Here is a 16697-nt window from a genome sequence, read left to right on the forward strand (position 1 = left end):
AAGAGTTCTTTTTGTATTTTGGATTATGGTATTTTATCACGTGTTTTTTGCAAATATTTCCTACAAGTCTGTCTTGTCTTCTCATTCTCTTGACATTGTCTTTCGCAGAGCAGAAGTTTTTAATTTAATGAACTCCAGTTTACCAACTCTTTATTTCATGGATCATGCTGTTGGGTGTTGTTTCTTAAAAATCATTGCTTTACCTAAGGTCATATAAGTTATCTCCTACATTACTTTCTAGGAGTTTTATACTTTTGAATTTTACATTCAGCTCTGTAATCCACTTTGAGTTAATTTTTCTCCTGTACAAGATTAGTGTCTAGATTCATTTTCTTTGCATGTAGATGTCAGGTAGTTCCAAAACCATTGGGAAAAGACTTTCTTTGCTCCACTCTATTGCCTTTGCTCATATGTCAAAGATCAGTTGACCATATTTATGGGGATCTATTTTTGGGTTCTCTACATATATATGTTTTATACATTTATACCTAAATATTTCATTTTGGGACATGATAATATAAATGATGTTATATTTTTAAATTCAAATTCTACTTGTTCATTTCTGGCATATGGGAAAGTGCCTTACTCTGTGTATTAGCTTTGTATCTTGCAGTCTTGCTGTAATTGCTTATTAGCTCCAGGAACATTTGTTTTTGTTTTATTGTTGATTCTTTTGGATTTTCTACACAGATGACTGTGTCATCTGTGAACAAAAACAATTTTATTTCTTCCTTCCCAATCTGTGTACCTTTCTCTTTTCTTGTCTTACTGCATCAGCAGTGATTTCCAATACAATGTTGAAAGGAAGTGGTGAGAGGTTTTTGCCTCATATCTAATCTTAGTGGGAAAGCTTCAAGTTTCTCACTATTAATTATGATGTTAGCTCTATATTTTTCTGTAGATAATCTTTATCAAATTGAGGGAGTTCCTCTTTATTCGTAGTTTACCTACAGTTTTTATCATGAATAATTCAGGTTTTGGATTTTGTCACATGCTTTCACTGCACCTATTGATATGATTAGTGATTTTTCTTCTTTAGCCTGATAATGTAATGGATTACACTGATCAATTTTCAAAAGTTGAACTAGTCTTGCTTACTTGATACATATAATTCTTTTTATACATTGTTGCATTCAATTTTCTAATATATTTTTAAGGATTTTTGTATCTGGGTTCATTAAAGATAATGCACTGTAGCTTTCTCTTTTTGTAATGCAATTTTCTGGTTTTGGCATTAGGATAATTCTGGCCTAACAGAATGAATTAGGAAGTATTTCCTTGGCTACTATCCACTGAAGGAGATTGTAGAAAACAAGTATAATTTCAGCCTTAAATGTTTGGTAGAAGTCACCAATGAACCCATCTAGATATGGTGCTTCTAGTTGGGAAAGTTATTAATTGTTGATACAATTTCTTTTATATATATATATATATATTATATATATATTATATATATACCTATTTAGATTGCCTATTTCTTTCTGTGTAAGTTTTGACAGATTATGTCTTTCAATGAATTGGTCCACTTTATCTAGGTTAACAAATCTGTGGGCATAAAGTTGTTCATAATATTCCTTGAATATCTTTTCAATGTCCATGGAGTCTACAGTGATGTCCCCTTTTTCATTTCTGATATTAGCAATTTTTGTCTTTTTTCTTAGCCTACCTAGAGACTAATCAATCACATTGATCTTTTCAAAGAACCAGCTTTTGGTTTTGTTGCTTTTCTCTATTGATTTCATGTTTTCAATTTCATTGATTTCAGCTGTATCATTTCTTTTCTTGAATATATTCAATTTTGTAATATTTTTTTAAGGATTTTTGCATCTGGGTTTTATATATATATATATATGGTAAATATATTTCTTATTTCTTTTCTTCTTCAATATAATTTGCTCCTCCTTTTCTAGTTTTTTCCTATGGTGGAAACTTAGATCATTAATTTTAACTATTTCTTCTTTTCAGATATATACACTCAATGCTATATATTTCCCTCTGAGCATTGCTTATGCTGCATTCCACAAATTTTGATAAATTGTGTTTTCATTTTCACTTAATTCAAAATAATTTTTCTTTTGAGATTTCTTCAACCCATGTGTAACTTTGAAATATATTGTTTGATCTCTATATATTTTGGGATTTCCAGTTATCCTTCTGTTATTTCTAGTTTAATTCCATTGTGGTCTGGGAGCAGATATTATATATATTTTATCTTCTTTTACATTTGTTTGTACTCTATGGCCCAGAATGTGGTCTATCTTGGTGAATTTAATTGATTTTTGTATGATATGTTTCAGTTCCATTCTCATTTCCTTTTGTGTATTCTATAGATTTGTATGTGTGTTATCATAAGGATTATATATAAATCCTAAAGTTATGACAACCTGTCTTAAACCATAGAGAAATACTCTACTTCTTTACAACTGGTTCCTCCCTCACTTTCCTATTAATGTCACAAATTGTATCTTTATATACTATGTACCATTAACATATTTATATTTTTTTGTGCATTTGTCTTTTAAATTTTGTAGAAAGTAAAGAATGGATGTACAAAGCAAAATTACAATAGTGCTTTAAAAAATATTTGTCCATATATTTTCCTTTACAGAGACTGTTATATTTTCATATGATTTAGAGTTACTGTTGAGTGTCTTTTCATTTCATATTGAATTAATCCCCTTTAGCATTTTTTGTATTAGTGGTAATGAAATCCCTCAGCTTTTGTTTGGGAGTATCTTGATTTCTCCTTTATTTCTGAAAGAGTTTGGCAGATAAAGAATTCTCGGTTGATGGGTTTTTTTGTTTTTCTTTTAAGCACTTTAAATATATCATCCCACTGCTTCCTGGCCTCCATTTTTTTTGCTGAGAAATTGGCTGTTAATCATTTTACATGATGAGTTGTTTCTCTTAAAAGTAAGGTTTGCTTCGACTTTGGCAGTTTGATTATAATGTGTCTTGATACACATCTCTTTGGGTTTATCCTACTGGGAGTTTATTGAGTGAGCCTCTTGATCTGTAGATCCACACATCTCATCAAATTTAGGAAGTTTTCAGCCCTTATTTCCTCAAATAATCTCTGTTCCTTTCTCTTTTTCTGGACACCTATAATGTGTATATTGGTTCATTTGTCAGAATTCCACAAATCACCATGGCTTTGCTTTTCTTATTTTTTTTCTACCCCTCAGCCTTAATAATATCAATTGTCCTGTCTTAAAATTCACTGATTCTTTCTTATGCTTTCTCAAATCTTTTGAACCCCTCTAACAGTTTTTTCACTTCAGATATTGTATTTTTCAGCTTCAGAATTTTTCTTTTTATAATTTATATTATTTTTGTTGATCTCATTTTGTTCATATACTGTTTTCCTGATTTCTTTAGTTCTTTGGCCATTTTTTCTTTACCTCTTTGAGCATACTTAAGACAGTTATTTTAAAACCTTTGTCTAATATGTCTAACATCTGGGCTCCCTCAGTGAGAGGTTCTGCCATTTCACTTTCTTTTGTATGGGCCATGTTTTCCTGTTTCTTTGTATGCCTTACAAGTTTCTGTTGAAAAGCAGGAATCTGAAAAAACAGTCACCTTTCCCAGTCTTTGAAGACTGGCTCCATACTAGGCAGTCCTTCACTGATTAGCTAGGCATTCTCTGAGCACAAGGAAATCAGCCTCACATGAAAGCTAAGGTCTTCTCAGGTCTCTTCTGAATATGAATCCTACATGTGCATTACTCAGTTCCTCTACATACACAGCTGCTTTTGAATGTCTTCATTTCCTAGAGAATCTCACCACAGCTCCTCTTCCAGGTTTTAGATGGTTGTTGCATGTCTCCAGCTACTGAAAAGTCTGTAGTCTCCCTGAAGCCTTCATGAGTAGTGGCTCCCACTTCCCCCCACCTGAGATTTGAGTTAGGGGATAGAGACCAATCCTTCTGGTTAGAACGTTGCAAATAAAGTCTATTCTGCCATCTGCAGTTCCAGGGAGGGAACTGGACTGTTATGCCTTCCAGACCAAGACCTTGCCAAACCAGAGAGGAGTTGAGACAAAGGCAAGTAAAAACATCATATATAACCACTTTTGTAAAACAATGATTTGCTATTTTTAAAAACCTTATTAACTGCTGTGTAATTTAATATATGGTATTAATATGTCATTATTCTCCTACAGCTGGGAACTGAAGTTGTTTTCAATTATTCAATATTAACTATACAAGATCTTGGCTCAGTTATACTGAGACTTGAATGTGCTGATCACATCTCCTAATTTGCATAGAGTCCAAGAGGCCTCCTGCCAAACTCTGTATACAGATATGGTTCAAACATAAGTAAAGACTTTTGGGATGGAGAATGGGAGGCCAGAACAAGCAGACAGAACAACCAGGAATGGAATCCAATATGGGAAAAGTCATGTAAGTGAAGAAAGAGCCTGGATCTGTGGAAATAAAGGTTGAGGCTAAAATATGAAGTTATGCTTTATCTTAGGTAAATAACTAAGTCAAAATTATTTAAGTATACAAAGCATATATAAGTATATATACACAGAGAGGTTTCTAAAAGTTGAATTACCTGGTCACATGATGAAATATTTAAATATCTTGATATGTATTGTCAAAAGGTTTCCTGAACAATTACATCAGATTTTTCTGTAGCTACTTTATATTGGGGAGGGTTACAGGGCTCTGTCTGCCCTGTACCTTTGGGGCAAGGAAGCTATTTTTCCAAATCTACTACAATGCAACACCATTTCCTCAGGGTTGCTCAAAAACAGAGCTGAGCCAGAAGGAAGCTGCCTCTCTAAGAGATCTGGGGATCTAGTCATTCATTCAAACAGGCCAAGACCTGGATTCCTAGAAGAAAACTTTTAAATATGACCCTGAGGGTTCCCCTAAAAAGTAAAACTAACAGAAGAAGTCTTCACTTCTGGTAGATAAACAACAATTAAGCCAGGTAAACACAGTCATTTAAATTTAAAAATAGTCTTAATGTGGCATAATTATGCAAAATATCAGAGGGAGATGTGTATTCTTGCCATGCTTTGCTTACTCCATAGAATAGCACAGTATTCTTTAGACACAACTTCATATTTTTTATACAAGGGATACCTCAAATCACATCCATCTTCCCTGCTTAACTGACAGAAGAGACTCTCCATTTCTATGCCAAAAGGCTGCAAGGGAATCAGTTCCATTTATGCTCTTCAGTACAGCCCCTTCTATACCCACCCTGCCAAACACCCATTGCTCCCCATTTCTTCTTGCAGCTCTTTAACTACAGTCCTCTCACCTCTCCTCCCAGCCTACCTGCCAGCACCCTCTGCATTCCTTCAACACCCTTCTAGTTCACCCACCATGTGCACATCTCAGCCCAAAGAGCTCTGGTATGCCTTCCCATACCACTGAGAAACTCATAACCCAAAGGAGCTATAGATGAGCCATCTACTAAGGACCCAGAGCTTTTGAGTTAAGTGTGGAATTCTAACCGTGCCAGTCTAACACTGCAGCTGTGTAAAACTCTCTATGGTTCAAACCCACAATCTTCGGTACACAATCTTTAAAAATGTGGAACACAGTCCTTTAAAAATATGCTGGTGACTGGAGCCTACCAAATTCCTGCGGCCTAAAAATCACTGCCCTCACCTCGAACCCTAGATCTAGGTTTACAGATTAGTTTTTCCCTTTAAAATTTTCTGTACTTTTAACTGTGGAGAAAATCCTATCAGACCTGGATTTGGAATTTAGGCTGTGTTGTTGGATATTTTTAATGAGGAAAAGAATGGCATTCACATCTCCTTAGTTATGCCAGAATGCAGGTTGGTGGGAATTGCAAAACAAGTGACAGGAATTACCCCTGGGGAACAAAACCATACTACATTCTTGGTCCTCCGTCTATGGCACTCTGTATTTAGTTTAGGAGGGCACGGTTCTCATCCTTCCTCCCTTCTAGATTATAAACCTTGGCAGGGCACGACAGTGCTTGGTGTCTCTTTCTGGATCTAGGAGCAGTTCATAAGTTACTCGTCCGCTGTATTTTACCTACAGAACCTATTCCCCAACTCCCTTCATTTCGGGACCCCAGGGGAGCAGGGCACCCCCACCGATCTCCGGAGACCTACACTTGCCTGACCTGTCCATACAGCTCTCTGATGTCTGGGCCTCATTAGCCCCTGCTTCAGACTGACTCCACAGAACCTGCTGCTGCCTCCCTCCAGGGCTCTCTAAGGTGCTTCCCAGCCCTCGCAGGGGCGATGTCTTGCCCTGACCAGCAAGCTCCCAGGTGCCTGGCTCCAAGAGTGGGCTGCCCCGCGGATTGCTTCTGGGGACAAAAACCAAGGAGCCAAGATTCCCAGATGGGAGAGAAATCAGCGGGCGCGGGGCGGAGGTAGGGGGTAGGGGTGAGGGCGGCGGGGTTGGTGCTGGCTCTGCCCCATCTGCTCTGGAAGCCAGCAAACCAGACTTAAAGGGGGTAAAAAGCCAAGATCAGGGTGATTTTGCAAAGGTGGGAGACAAACACCCTTCCGAGCTGCTCCCACACGGCACGATACCTTATAGGCGCGGAAGTGTCCGGAAGGAGGGGCAGGAGGGCGAACGCGCTTGAAAGATGGCTCTCCCAGCCGAGGGCGACGCGGCCCGCGGTCCAAACTTATGGACCCCACGAGACGAGAATTCAAGTCTCACGTGATGGCGGGAGATTTCTCCTTTCCTATCTGCTTATCTCTATCTTTTATATTCTGCATGGTAAGACTAAAAAATATAAGGGTCATTACAAAACAAACAAGAAAGGGCTTGGCGAGCGCCCGGGCCGTGCGGGCCTGCCCCGCACCGGGAAAGAGTCCCGGCTCTTCCGCGTTCTGCGCGGCAGCCGCTCGCTCGCTTGGCGCAGGCGTCGGGTGGGCGGTTCCGGAGCCGCGCTCGCGGGGCAGGGGCGTGTCCGGTGCCGCGCGAACAGGGAGGGGCTCCGCGCTTTCCTTGAGCGGCGTCGGGGGCGACCCACTCGGCCGAAGAGATCCCACGTCCCGCCCTTTTCAGCTCCACTGCCATCCCCGGAGCGGCACTACTGGCCCCTTGTCTAAAAGAGCAGTTGCCCCGGAACTCGATGAGAGCTGCTGTCAATGCGCAGAGAGGACGAGAGCGGGCTGCCCCGCGGGCGGCACATTCGGTCACACGCATCCTTCCAACTAACTCTGAGGAGCACCTTGGGGCCACAGGGGATGAGTCTGGACCCAGCTCCCTGGCTTTTCTCAGGGATAAAGCCCTCGGGCCGCTTTGCATATTTCAGGTCCCCATTTAGTGGTAACGATGGCGATGCACGTTTCCCCAGCCCATTCCCTCTGAGACCTGTCGCGGCACCCACAGCGTTTGAAAAGCACACAGGCCAGTTGCTGAAGAAGGGGTATGGAGGGGAGGAGCTTGGAGAAGTCATGTCAATGTAGGAGGTAATCAACAGGTCTTGGCACAACACAGCAGAACGAAAAGTGGCAGGAAACTACCAGAAAATATCTGTGGAACATGGAAGCATTTCTGGCATTTTCAGAAATCTTAATGGAGGAAAATGAAATAAAAGACCTAACTTGCTGTATTTACCCATAGAGCTCAGACAGTATTAGTTGGACACTAAAAATCTCATTGAGGAAAACTGAAGGAACAAAACAGCAGTAGAATCACAGAACCCAAGAATAGACTAATAGTTACCAAAGGGAAAGGGACTGGGGAGAATGGGTGGGAAGGGAGGGACAAGGGCTGGGAAAAAGAAAGGGGGCATTACGATTAGCATGTATAGTGTGGGGGGTGGGGTGGGGCACAGGGAAGGCTGTGCAACACAGAGAAGACAAGTAGTGATTTTACAGCCTCTTACTACACGGATGGACAGTGACTGTGAAGGGATATGTGGGGGTGGGGGGACTTGGTGAAGGGGGGAGCCTAGTAAACATAATGTTCTTCATGTAATTGTAGATCAATGATACCAAAATTAAAAAAAATCTCAGTGACACAGATAGCTGGGGATCTTAGGGACATACAGATGGCAAAGGGATAGTTTTTTCTAGTATAAAGTAAAAGAAATTGAACTAAACACTTCGACCCTCCCTCTCTTCCCTTTGTGTTAAATCTAGAGGCAAGAGAAAGGGTAAATGGGCAGGTGATATGGAGTTTGGGGTGAACTGCATTGCCTGTGGGCAGGATCCACTGGCAGGCTCACAACTGACAATGGACACAGGAAAATGAGATAGGTGACAATATAAAGCCTCAGCCGTTCAGCTCAACACAACTCTGTTGGGCACAATTTAATGCACAGCGTTCTGCCTGGTTAGCTAAGGTTTTGCTGAGGGCTTCATCAGAGTTCCAGTTTCTTCCTCTGCCCAGTTCTCCTTTCAACCCAACCTGCAACGTGCTGTGAGAGGTTCTAGCAGACTCTGGAGCCACAGGAAAGATAGTGTGGCAGACCTAAGATGATAGATGACCAAAGACATTTCGCTGCTTTGAATTAGTAAGAGAGGCAAGAGAGGACCATGGTTTACCATGAAAAGAGATGAGGAAAAATTGTCGGGTTTGGATGCTGGTTCTTGTGCTTTTACAGAAGTCCCAAATTGACAATGGCTTAAAGAAATTCGGAGGTTATATTCTCATTGAGAAGTCAAAAATGATGTGCTAGCTCTCATCTGAGAAGTTATCAAAGTCCAGGGCTCTTTCCAACGTGTTAGTCGGCCTCCCTCAAAATGCTTCACATTTGAGTCAATATAGGCTAGGTTTCCATGAAGGGACAAACCGTTCCCAAATCTCAATGGTTTAAAACAAACATTTTGTTTCTTTCTTGTACCGCATGTCTGTTGGGTGTTCCCATTGCTCTGCTCCACATCCTTCTCCTAAGAGGATCCAGGCTACCAGAAGACCCCCTATCAGAGACATTGCCACTCTTGTAGCACAAGGAAACAAGAGCAAGGAGAAACTACACTTTGATTCTTAGAACTTTTGCTCAGAGTAGCAGACATCGTTTGTATTCACATTTAATTGGCCAAAGCAAAGTACATGGCCAAAGTAAGTGTAATCCTAACCCAGGGAGGGGCAGCAAATTGTTTGGAAAAGAATACAATAAATTGCAAATATTTGCACATAAAGTTCACTTCTCTTCCTTTCATATTACATAAATATTTACAGTGTTTAACCTGAAGACAAATTATTATCAATCAATGTTAATAATGTACTGAGGACATTCCCATTCTTAATATCTGGAGTCCAATTACAAAACGAAAAACAGTGTTTTGTTTGCCATTGTTAGTATATAGAATCTAATAATAATAGCAGTCCCTGAAACGAAAATTGGTTTTAAAAAGAAACTATTAGGTAATACATTCATTCCCATTCCCAAAGTCCAACTATCAAAGAACTCCAACTCCCATTTGATACATTTCATGCCTGCCCAAACCAATCCTACTCACCTACCACACATACTTTATTTTAGTTTTTGCTTATTCTTCCAAAGTTTCTTTATGCAAAGGCAAGCAAATATCCCTCCCTTTCTTACACAATGGGTAGCAAACTTGACACTTTTTCTTACTTAGCAATATATGTTGGGGATCTTTCCATATCAGTACACAAGTAACTTCCATATCTTTTATCAAAGTTATCTTACATTCCATTTTATGGATGTGCCATGTTTTATTTAACCAGTCCTTAATGATGGACACACAAATGTTCCCCCCAATATTTTGTTACTATAATAATACATATTATGATAAGCACATTCTTTTAGGAAACCTATCTGAGCATGTATCTTATTTCTGTGGTGTAAATATGGACAACTTCAAGCTACCAATATGACCTTGCTAAATGCAGAGATGGAAAGAAATGTATAGTAGCACACAACTTTCTAGAATTCCCACCATACACATACAATAGATTAAAATAACTTCACAAGCATAGATAATAGTAAAATGTAATAAATACTTAGGAAGTGGTGAGTTCATATTGATTACATTTTAATAATTTATTTAATTGTAAATTTATATGACTTAATTCTTAATAATGACTCAATTTTTCTGTAAACCTAGGACTATTCTGACAAATAGAGTTTTAATTCTTAAAAATCCAATTAGAAAATGAGCAAGAGACATGAAGAAACATTGCATAAAGAAGATATACATGGTAAGTTAACACATGAAAAGACATCAATGCCACTAGCCATGGAGAATGCAAATTACTACCATGTTGAGATATAAATATATCTAGAACAATGGCTAAAATAAAAAATATCAACAACACCACATGCTAGTGAAGATGCAGAGAAACTGGATCTCTCAGACATTGCTCATGGCGAATGTAAAATGGTACAGCTACTCTGTAGAACACTGTAGAAGCTTCTTAAAAAGTGAAACATGCACTTACCATATGACTCAGCAGTTATACTCCTGCGCACTCATCCCAGAGAAATGCAAGTCTACATCCACTCAAAGCATGATTACTTTTAGTGGCTTTATTTGTAATAACCCCCAAACAGAAGCAAATAAAGTGTCCCTCACTAGGTGAATAGTGTGAAACATCTACACCATGGTTTACAACTCAGAAATAAAAAGGAACAAACTATTAATAGACACAACTAGATAGATCTTAAAGGCATATGCTGAGTGAAAAGAGCCAATTTCAGAAAGTCTCATACTTTGTGATTCTATTTATTTAACATTCTTAAAAATTACAAAATAATAGGGATAGAATATGGATTAGTAATTGCCAGGGGTTAGGGATATTGCAGGATGGGGGATGAATGTGTATAACTAAAGGGGTAGTGTAAGGGAGATCTTTGTAGTTAGGGGTTGTTTGTACCTTGATTGGGGTGATGGGTACATAAATCTACAATAGAGCTATGCATTGTACCATTGTCAGATTCCTCGTTTTGATATTGTACTATAATTATCTTAAGATGTAACTACTGGGGAAAATGGGACCTTCCTCTATCTTTGAAACTTCCTGTGAATCTACAAGTATTTTAAAATAAAAAGTCTTTTTAAAAAAGCAAAAACTGAAAGAATATATTTGCAAATTGCAACACATAAATGATAGGATTGTGTCAGAATCCACAAAGAATGCCTACAAGTAAATAAGATGAAAATAATCTAATAGGAAAAATGGGAAAAGAATTGAACAGGTATTCACCAAAGAGGAAACACAACTGGCCAGTAGACATGAGAGGGTGCTTAGCCTTAGATTAATTGGGGAAATGTAAAGGAGGACAATGATGACACACCACTTCATTCCCTTCAGATTGGCAAACATTTTAAGACTGACAATATGAAGTGTTGACCAAGATGTAGAAAACTTGGCGCTGTTATTGGTAGCAGTGTGAAATGATACAACATTGTGGAGAAAACTTGGTAGTTTCTAGTAAAATTGAAAATTTACATAAACTTTGACCCATCAGTTCCACATTTTGGCTTCTCCTTAGGAAAAAAACGTCAATAATGTGCACAGACATTTTAGCGCTTTTAGTAACACCAAATTTTGGAAATAGCCTTTGTTTATCAATAATGGGATGGGAATATAAAATTTAATATGTATTGAAAGAAATATTATGAATCATTTTAACAGAATAAGTTAAAACACACACACTGACAAAGATATGAGACACAGAACTTAGAGTTTAAAAATCAAGTTGCAGAAGTATACAGATAGAATTATACCATTTCTATCAGCTAAACATGCACACACAACAATACTCCATATTATTCCTGGATGCGTATGTGTAAAACTGTGTGTGTTAAAAATACTATGGTGAGATACAATAAACTCAGAATATTGGTTGCCTCTGAGAAAAGGAAAGAAAAATGGAACTGGAGGTGTATGGCAAAGAAACTTCAAATTTATCTACAATATTTTATTTATTGAATTTAAGAAAGGCTTTAAGTAACTATGACAAAATGCCAAAAAGCTTTTAATTTGGGATAAGAGGATAACAAAAATTTGGGGTGACAAAGGAAGTGTTTGTTATATTATCTTTGTTCTTATTTAAGTTTATTATTACTGCTATTATTAAACACACACACACCACACAAATACAAACTGTGTTTATCCCAAAACACAAGATTGTGCAGTATAAGAAAATCGTTAATTATAAAATGTCACATGAACAAAGTCAAAATGATCTCAAAAAATAAAAAAAATTGATATTTACGAAGTATCCTAGAGAAGCATTATTTTAGAATAATGACAGTAGGGTATTTTCTTAATCTGAGAAACCCCAGTCTCAAAAAGTGCATGTGTGCGCGCACACACACACACACACGCACATGCACACACACACGCACACACACTCACGCACACACACACACATACACACACATGCCTTATGCATGCACACTCCCCATTTCCTGTCTTTAAAGTCTTCATTTCTTGGAAAACTAAGGTAGATGTGCTCTTACCTTTTAAATTTCAATTTCCGAGAAAACTAAATTTTCTCTTCTCAATGCCTGCCTTCCTGGTCTCGGAGAAAAAGAAGCTGACTGTTTCCCGTCTAGCAATAGAAATTTGCCTTTTTTATAAGTAGGAAAAAGGCTAGTCAGTTCTGCCTCTAAAGGAGCTCTTTTAACTTCTTCGAGAACAGTGCTACAGAAAAGCTTGTTTGGATTCACTCTGAGCTATTATTAAGGATTATCCCCTCAGAGGAGAGAGGAATTGTTACTTCGTACAATAAGCCTGAGTTGCTCAAGAAATATTTAATGCAGTAAGGAAAAGAAAACAATGCTAGATTCAGACAGGGAATTAAGCAGTGAATCTAATTGTCTCAGTTTTTTGTTTGTTTTTTGTGTTTGTTTTAATTTTGGTATCCTTAATGTACAATTACATGAACAACATTATGGTTACTAGACTCCCCCTATTATCAAGTCCCCCCTACATACCTCATTACAGTCACTGCCCATCAGCGTAGTAAGATGCTATAGAATCATTACTTGTCCTCTGTGTATACTGCCTTCCCCGTGCCCCCTCCCCACCCCCGCTACCTTTTATTTATGCTAATCGTGATGCCCCTTTTTCCCCCTTCTCCCTCCCTTCCCACTCATCCTCCCAGTCCCTTTCCCTTTGGTGACTCTTAGTCTATTTTTGGGTTCTGTGAGTCTGCTGCTGTTTTGTTTCTTCAGTTTTTGCTTTGTTCTTATGCTCCACAAAGAATGAAATCATTTGATATTTGTCTTTCTCCGCCTGGCTTATTTCACTGCTGTCTCAGTTTTTTTTAGCCTCTATAATCCTGACAGTTGTAGTTGAAGCTGGGTTGAAACTTCTGCTGGATTTCCCATAACTGATCTGGCTGCTAATGCTGTTTGGTATTGTTCTGATTAAGTTTTTTTCTGCTTACCACTTTGATCTACAACTTCCCTCCACAGCCCACACAAGGCATTACCTTGAGTTCCTGTTTAGTTTCTCTCTCCCTCTCTTTCATTCCCATCCTTACAGATTTCAAGAAAGCTGCAGCGTTGACTTAGAAATTATTTTTAACTATGAGAAAAGGTGTTGTGCACTACAGGGAATTAAGTTTGAGCTGTCATGAACCATAATTAGTTCCCAATCTTGGCTGCTCATCAGAAACTTCACAGCATACATTTTTTATTTGCAGATTCTAGGACTCCTCCCAGACAAGTGGAATCAAACTATGAATCTTTATTTTTCAGATCCCCAGGTGATTCTATGGTCAGCCAGATTCGGGAACTACTGGACGCTCATTTCCTATTTCCTATTGTCACAGTCTCTTGGCTCATTACTGATAGTGGATTGTCATAGAAATTACTAGTATTACAGACTGCCACACAAATCCACTTTGTACCAAATCTGGTTCCAATATGGCCAGTGTTATCACTTCATGACGTTGCCTACATGTGAAAACAGAACAGGTAATTATATGATTACAGGCAAGTAATATAACCACAAATTATCCCAGAGATACAGCATTTAAAAAAGAAATCATACTTGAAAAACATCCTGTAAGAAAAACCCATCAGGGTCCAGGGGATATCTTAATAGCTGCCATTCACAGAGCATTTAGTGTTGCCAAACCTGTGCTAGACATTTCATAGTACCTCACTTATCCCTAGGAAGAAACTAAATTTCAGAAAGATCAAGTACCAATGTTGATAAAGTAACTTCTCCCAATCACTGAGTGTTTGACCATATGCCAGGCACCAAGAACTTAGCAGTGGTTTCATAGCCATTGTCTGTTAGCACTTCAGTTTGTGCCAAGCACATGAAACTAAGCATTGAATCTTTACCACAACCATCTGAGAGATATAACATTGTTGTTTCCATTTTACATCAGTTCAGCTACCCAAATTACATTTCTGTGCTTGAGACCTTATTTGAAACTTGTCACATCTGACTCCCAATCCACACAAGTACATGGGTGCCTCAAAGCTCAGTCCAAGGGAAGCTCCCTTGGAGCTTGGGGGTAGATTGTTCACCCTACAAGGGCCCTTCCTATAGCAATTTTGGAGTCATCACTGATTCAGTGGTAGTCCTCATGTAATAGAGTGGTGAATTAACAATCAGACATGGATATACTGAGAGTTTAAAGAAAATGGCAACATTTTAGAATGACTGTAAAGTGTATTTCCCTCTCCACCACCTTAACAGGTGTTTGTTTTGCAGGAAAGCTACTTTTCTTGCAAGCAGAATGTCTCAGATTTTAGCTTTGAAGAGGAAGAGTTGCCAGGACTGGACGAGCACTCTTGAATTTCCCATGATGCCAGACCCAGTGGCTTCCTTGGGAAACTGTACCACCTCCACCCTTACCCTTCTCTTAACCAACCCCCACTATCCCTGGGCTGCCAGAAGCCAGGGACACCCAGATGTGCAGCCCAAATCCTGTCTCTCTCAGAGGAAAGGGGGATCTGGAGGGAGGTGTCTGTAGCCTTTGCTTGGGGAGAGGACGCTTGGACTCCATGATTCTGAGAAAGGACTTGCTCAGGTGGTGTGGAGCTGATTTCAGCCTGAGCCTAATGTGTCATAAATGAAGGGTGGGACTAGGCAGGGGAGGGGCACGCAGTTCCTAAGGATATGTGAGCATCAGAGAGCTGTCATAATGGTTCTGCTCTGGCTTAAGGGAGCTGCTCTGGTCCTCTGGCTCATTGTGCCCTGGAGCCTTTGCTGCCATGTCCTGGCTGCGTTTCTGGGCCCCGCGGCTTATTGTGTTGCTACCATGTGGCTGCTGGTCCAGGCAGCTCAGCCTCTGGGTTGGGCCCTGGATCCTGTGCAGCTGACCCCCAGACCCCCAGGGCCAACCGGGTCCTGGTCTTCCAATCCCTCCAATCTCCCTCTTGAATTTCCCCATCCACGTCAACAACTGATGCATCCTGTGGTTCCTTTCTGGTACACAGGTTCAGCTGGAGAGCTGCCCCCAGGACCAGACCTTTGGGACAAGCCTGGCTAGCATGAAAGTCTGCCAGAGGTGGTTCCGGTGGTAAGTTGGGACCAGAATCAGGACCTAGATCTGCCTCCTTGACTCAAAACTGAGACTAAAACTATAAATGTAGATCAGGCCGAACAGCAGTCATTTGAAATACTTGTTCCACCTCTAGGCAGTGATAGTTCAAAACCAGCAAGGTTTATTGCTTCACTTCCAAACTCAAAGAAATATCTAGCTCAGTATCAACAGCTTACCAAAATTTGTTTTGGAACTCCAGGCTAATTTGCAGAGAAACATCTAAAACAACAACTGCAGGATGATTATTTATATCACAGTAGGGATGTTGTCTATGCTAAGGAGAAGCTACCTGTAGAGTTTCTGGGTGGCTCACATCAACTTCCTGAGGCCACTGTGGAAGTTGAAGCTTTCTCCCAGAAAAGTGTCCCCATTCATCATGGACAGAAAGTTGAGCAGGCTGGATCTTTTTCTCCCCAGGTGGATTCCCAGGATCAGCCTCCAGAGCCCCCGGAGATGGATGAGAACTACAAAGACCTGCAGGCAGCCCTGGCTGAGCCTTCCTACACTCCTGAAGAGGCTGAGCCTCCAGTCCAGGAGGAAGCCCCAGCTCCACCTTCAGCGCGCCCTCAGGGGACACTTCCACATCCTGGGCAGGTTCCCAGTCAGTGTCCAAACCTGATTCAGGTCACAGCTGCACCTGGGGACCTGGACGTTTCCGTACCTCAGCAGCCAGAGCCATCTGAGACAGCTTTTCCATCACTGACTCAGAATTCAGTGGTGAACACCACCGCAAACAACATATGTGAGCTCCGTAGCTGCACAGATGAGATGCTGGCATGCGTTGGTCTCAGCCCAGAGCAGAAGCTCCAGAGTGTGCCCATGCCAGAGCCCAAGGCTCACAATGGCACCTTCATGATCTTGTAAGAACCGCCTCTCTTTGTTTGTTCTCTGTATCCTGCCTGACCTGGCAGCATTTTCCTCAAGGACTTCCTGGCCCCTCATTGCCATACCCTGTGTTGACTGATTTTCTGTTTTTATCTTTTGTTAACTATTCCTTGTCTTCCTTTTTCTTCTTAATATTGTTCTCCCTTCTCCAGTCTTTTACTTGTAATTGCCCTTATTCTTTTTCCTTACCCGCTTTATTTAGTTCTGTCATTTAAGTCTTTAACCTCTAGTCTACCATTTTCCTATCATTATTATTTTTTAATTTTTTTGGGTTGTTATCATTAATCTACAATTACATGAAGAACATTATGTTTACTAGGCTCTCCCCTACACCAAGTCCCCCCCACAAACCCCATTACAGTCACT

The 16697-nt window shown here is 39.9% G+C and overlaps 2 protein-coding genes across 2 annotated transcripts in view; both read left to right on the top strand.

Annotated features, from left to right (window-relative positions):
* The window catches only part of LOC140849082 (DNA repair protein RAD51 homolog 4-like), a 30593-nt gene extending 24856 nt beyond the window's left edge, over positions 1-5737 (top strand). The window contains exons 5-6 of the mRNA XM_073235248.1: positions 3969-4042; positions 4162-5737. Coding sequence (XP_073091349.1) covers positions 3969-4042; positions 4162-4198 — 111 coding nt within the window. The 3' untranslated portion in view covers positions 4199-5737. The remainder of the gene's footprint in view (positions 1-3968; positions 4043-4161) is intronic.
* An 8794-nt stretch (positions 5738-14531) lies between these two features.
* The window catches only part of LRRC37B (leucine rich repeat containing 37B), a 50935-nt gene continuing 48769 nt past the window's right edge, over positions 14532-16697 (top strand). The window contains exons 1-2 of the mRNA XM_073235242.1: positions 14532-15422; positions 15864-16306. Coding sequence (XP_073091343.1) covers positions 15900-16306 — 407 coding nt within the window. The 5' untranslated portion in view covers positions 14532-15422; positions 15864-15899. The remainder of the gene's footprint in view (positions 15423-15863; positions 16307-16697) is intronic.

This window comes from Manis javanica, chromosome 4 (genome assembly GCF_040802235.1).
Source record: "Manis javanica isolate MJ-LG chromosome 4, MJ_LKY, whole genome shotgun sequence".
Classification (NCBI taxonomy): domain Eukaryota; kingdom Metazoa; phylum Chordata; class Mammalia; order Pholidota; family Manidae; genus Manis; species Manis javanica.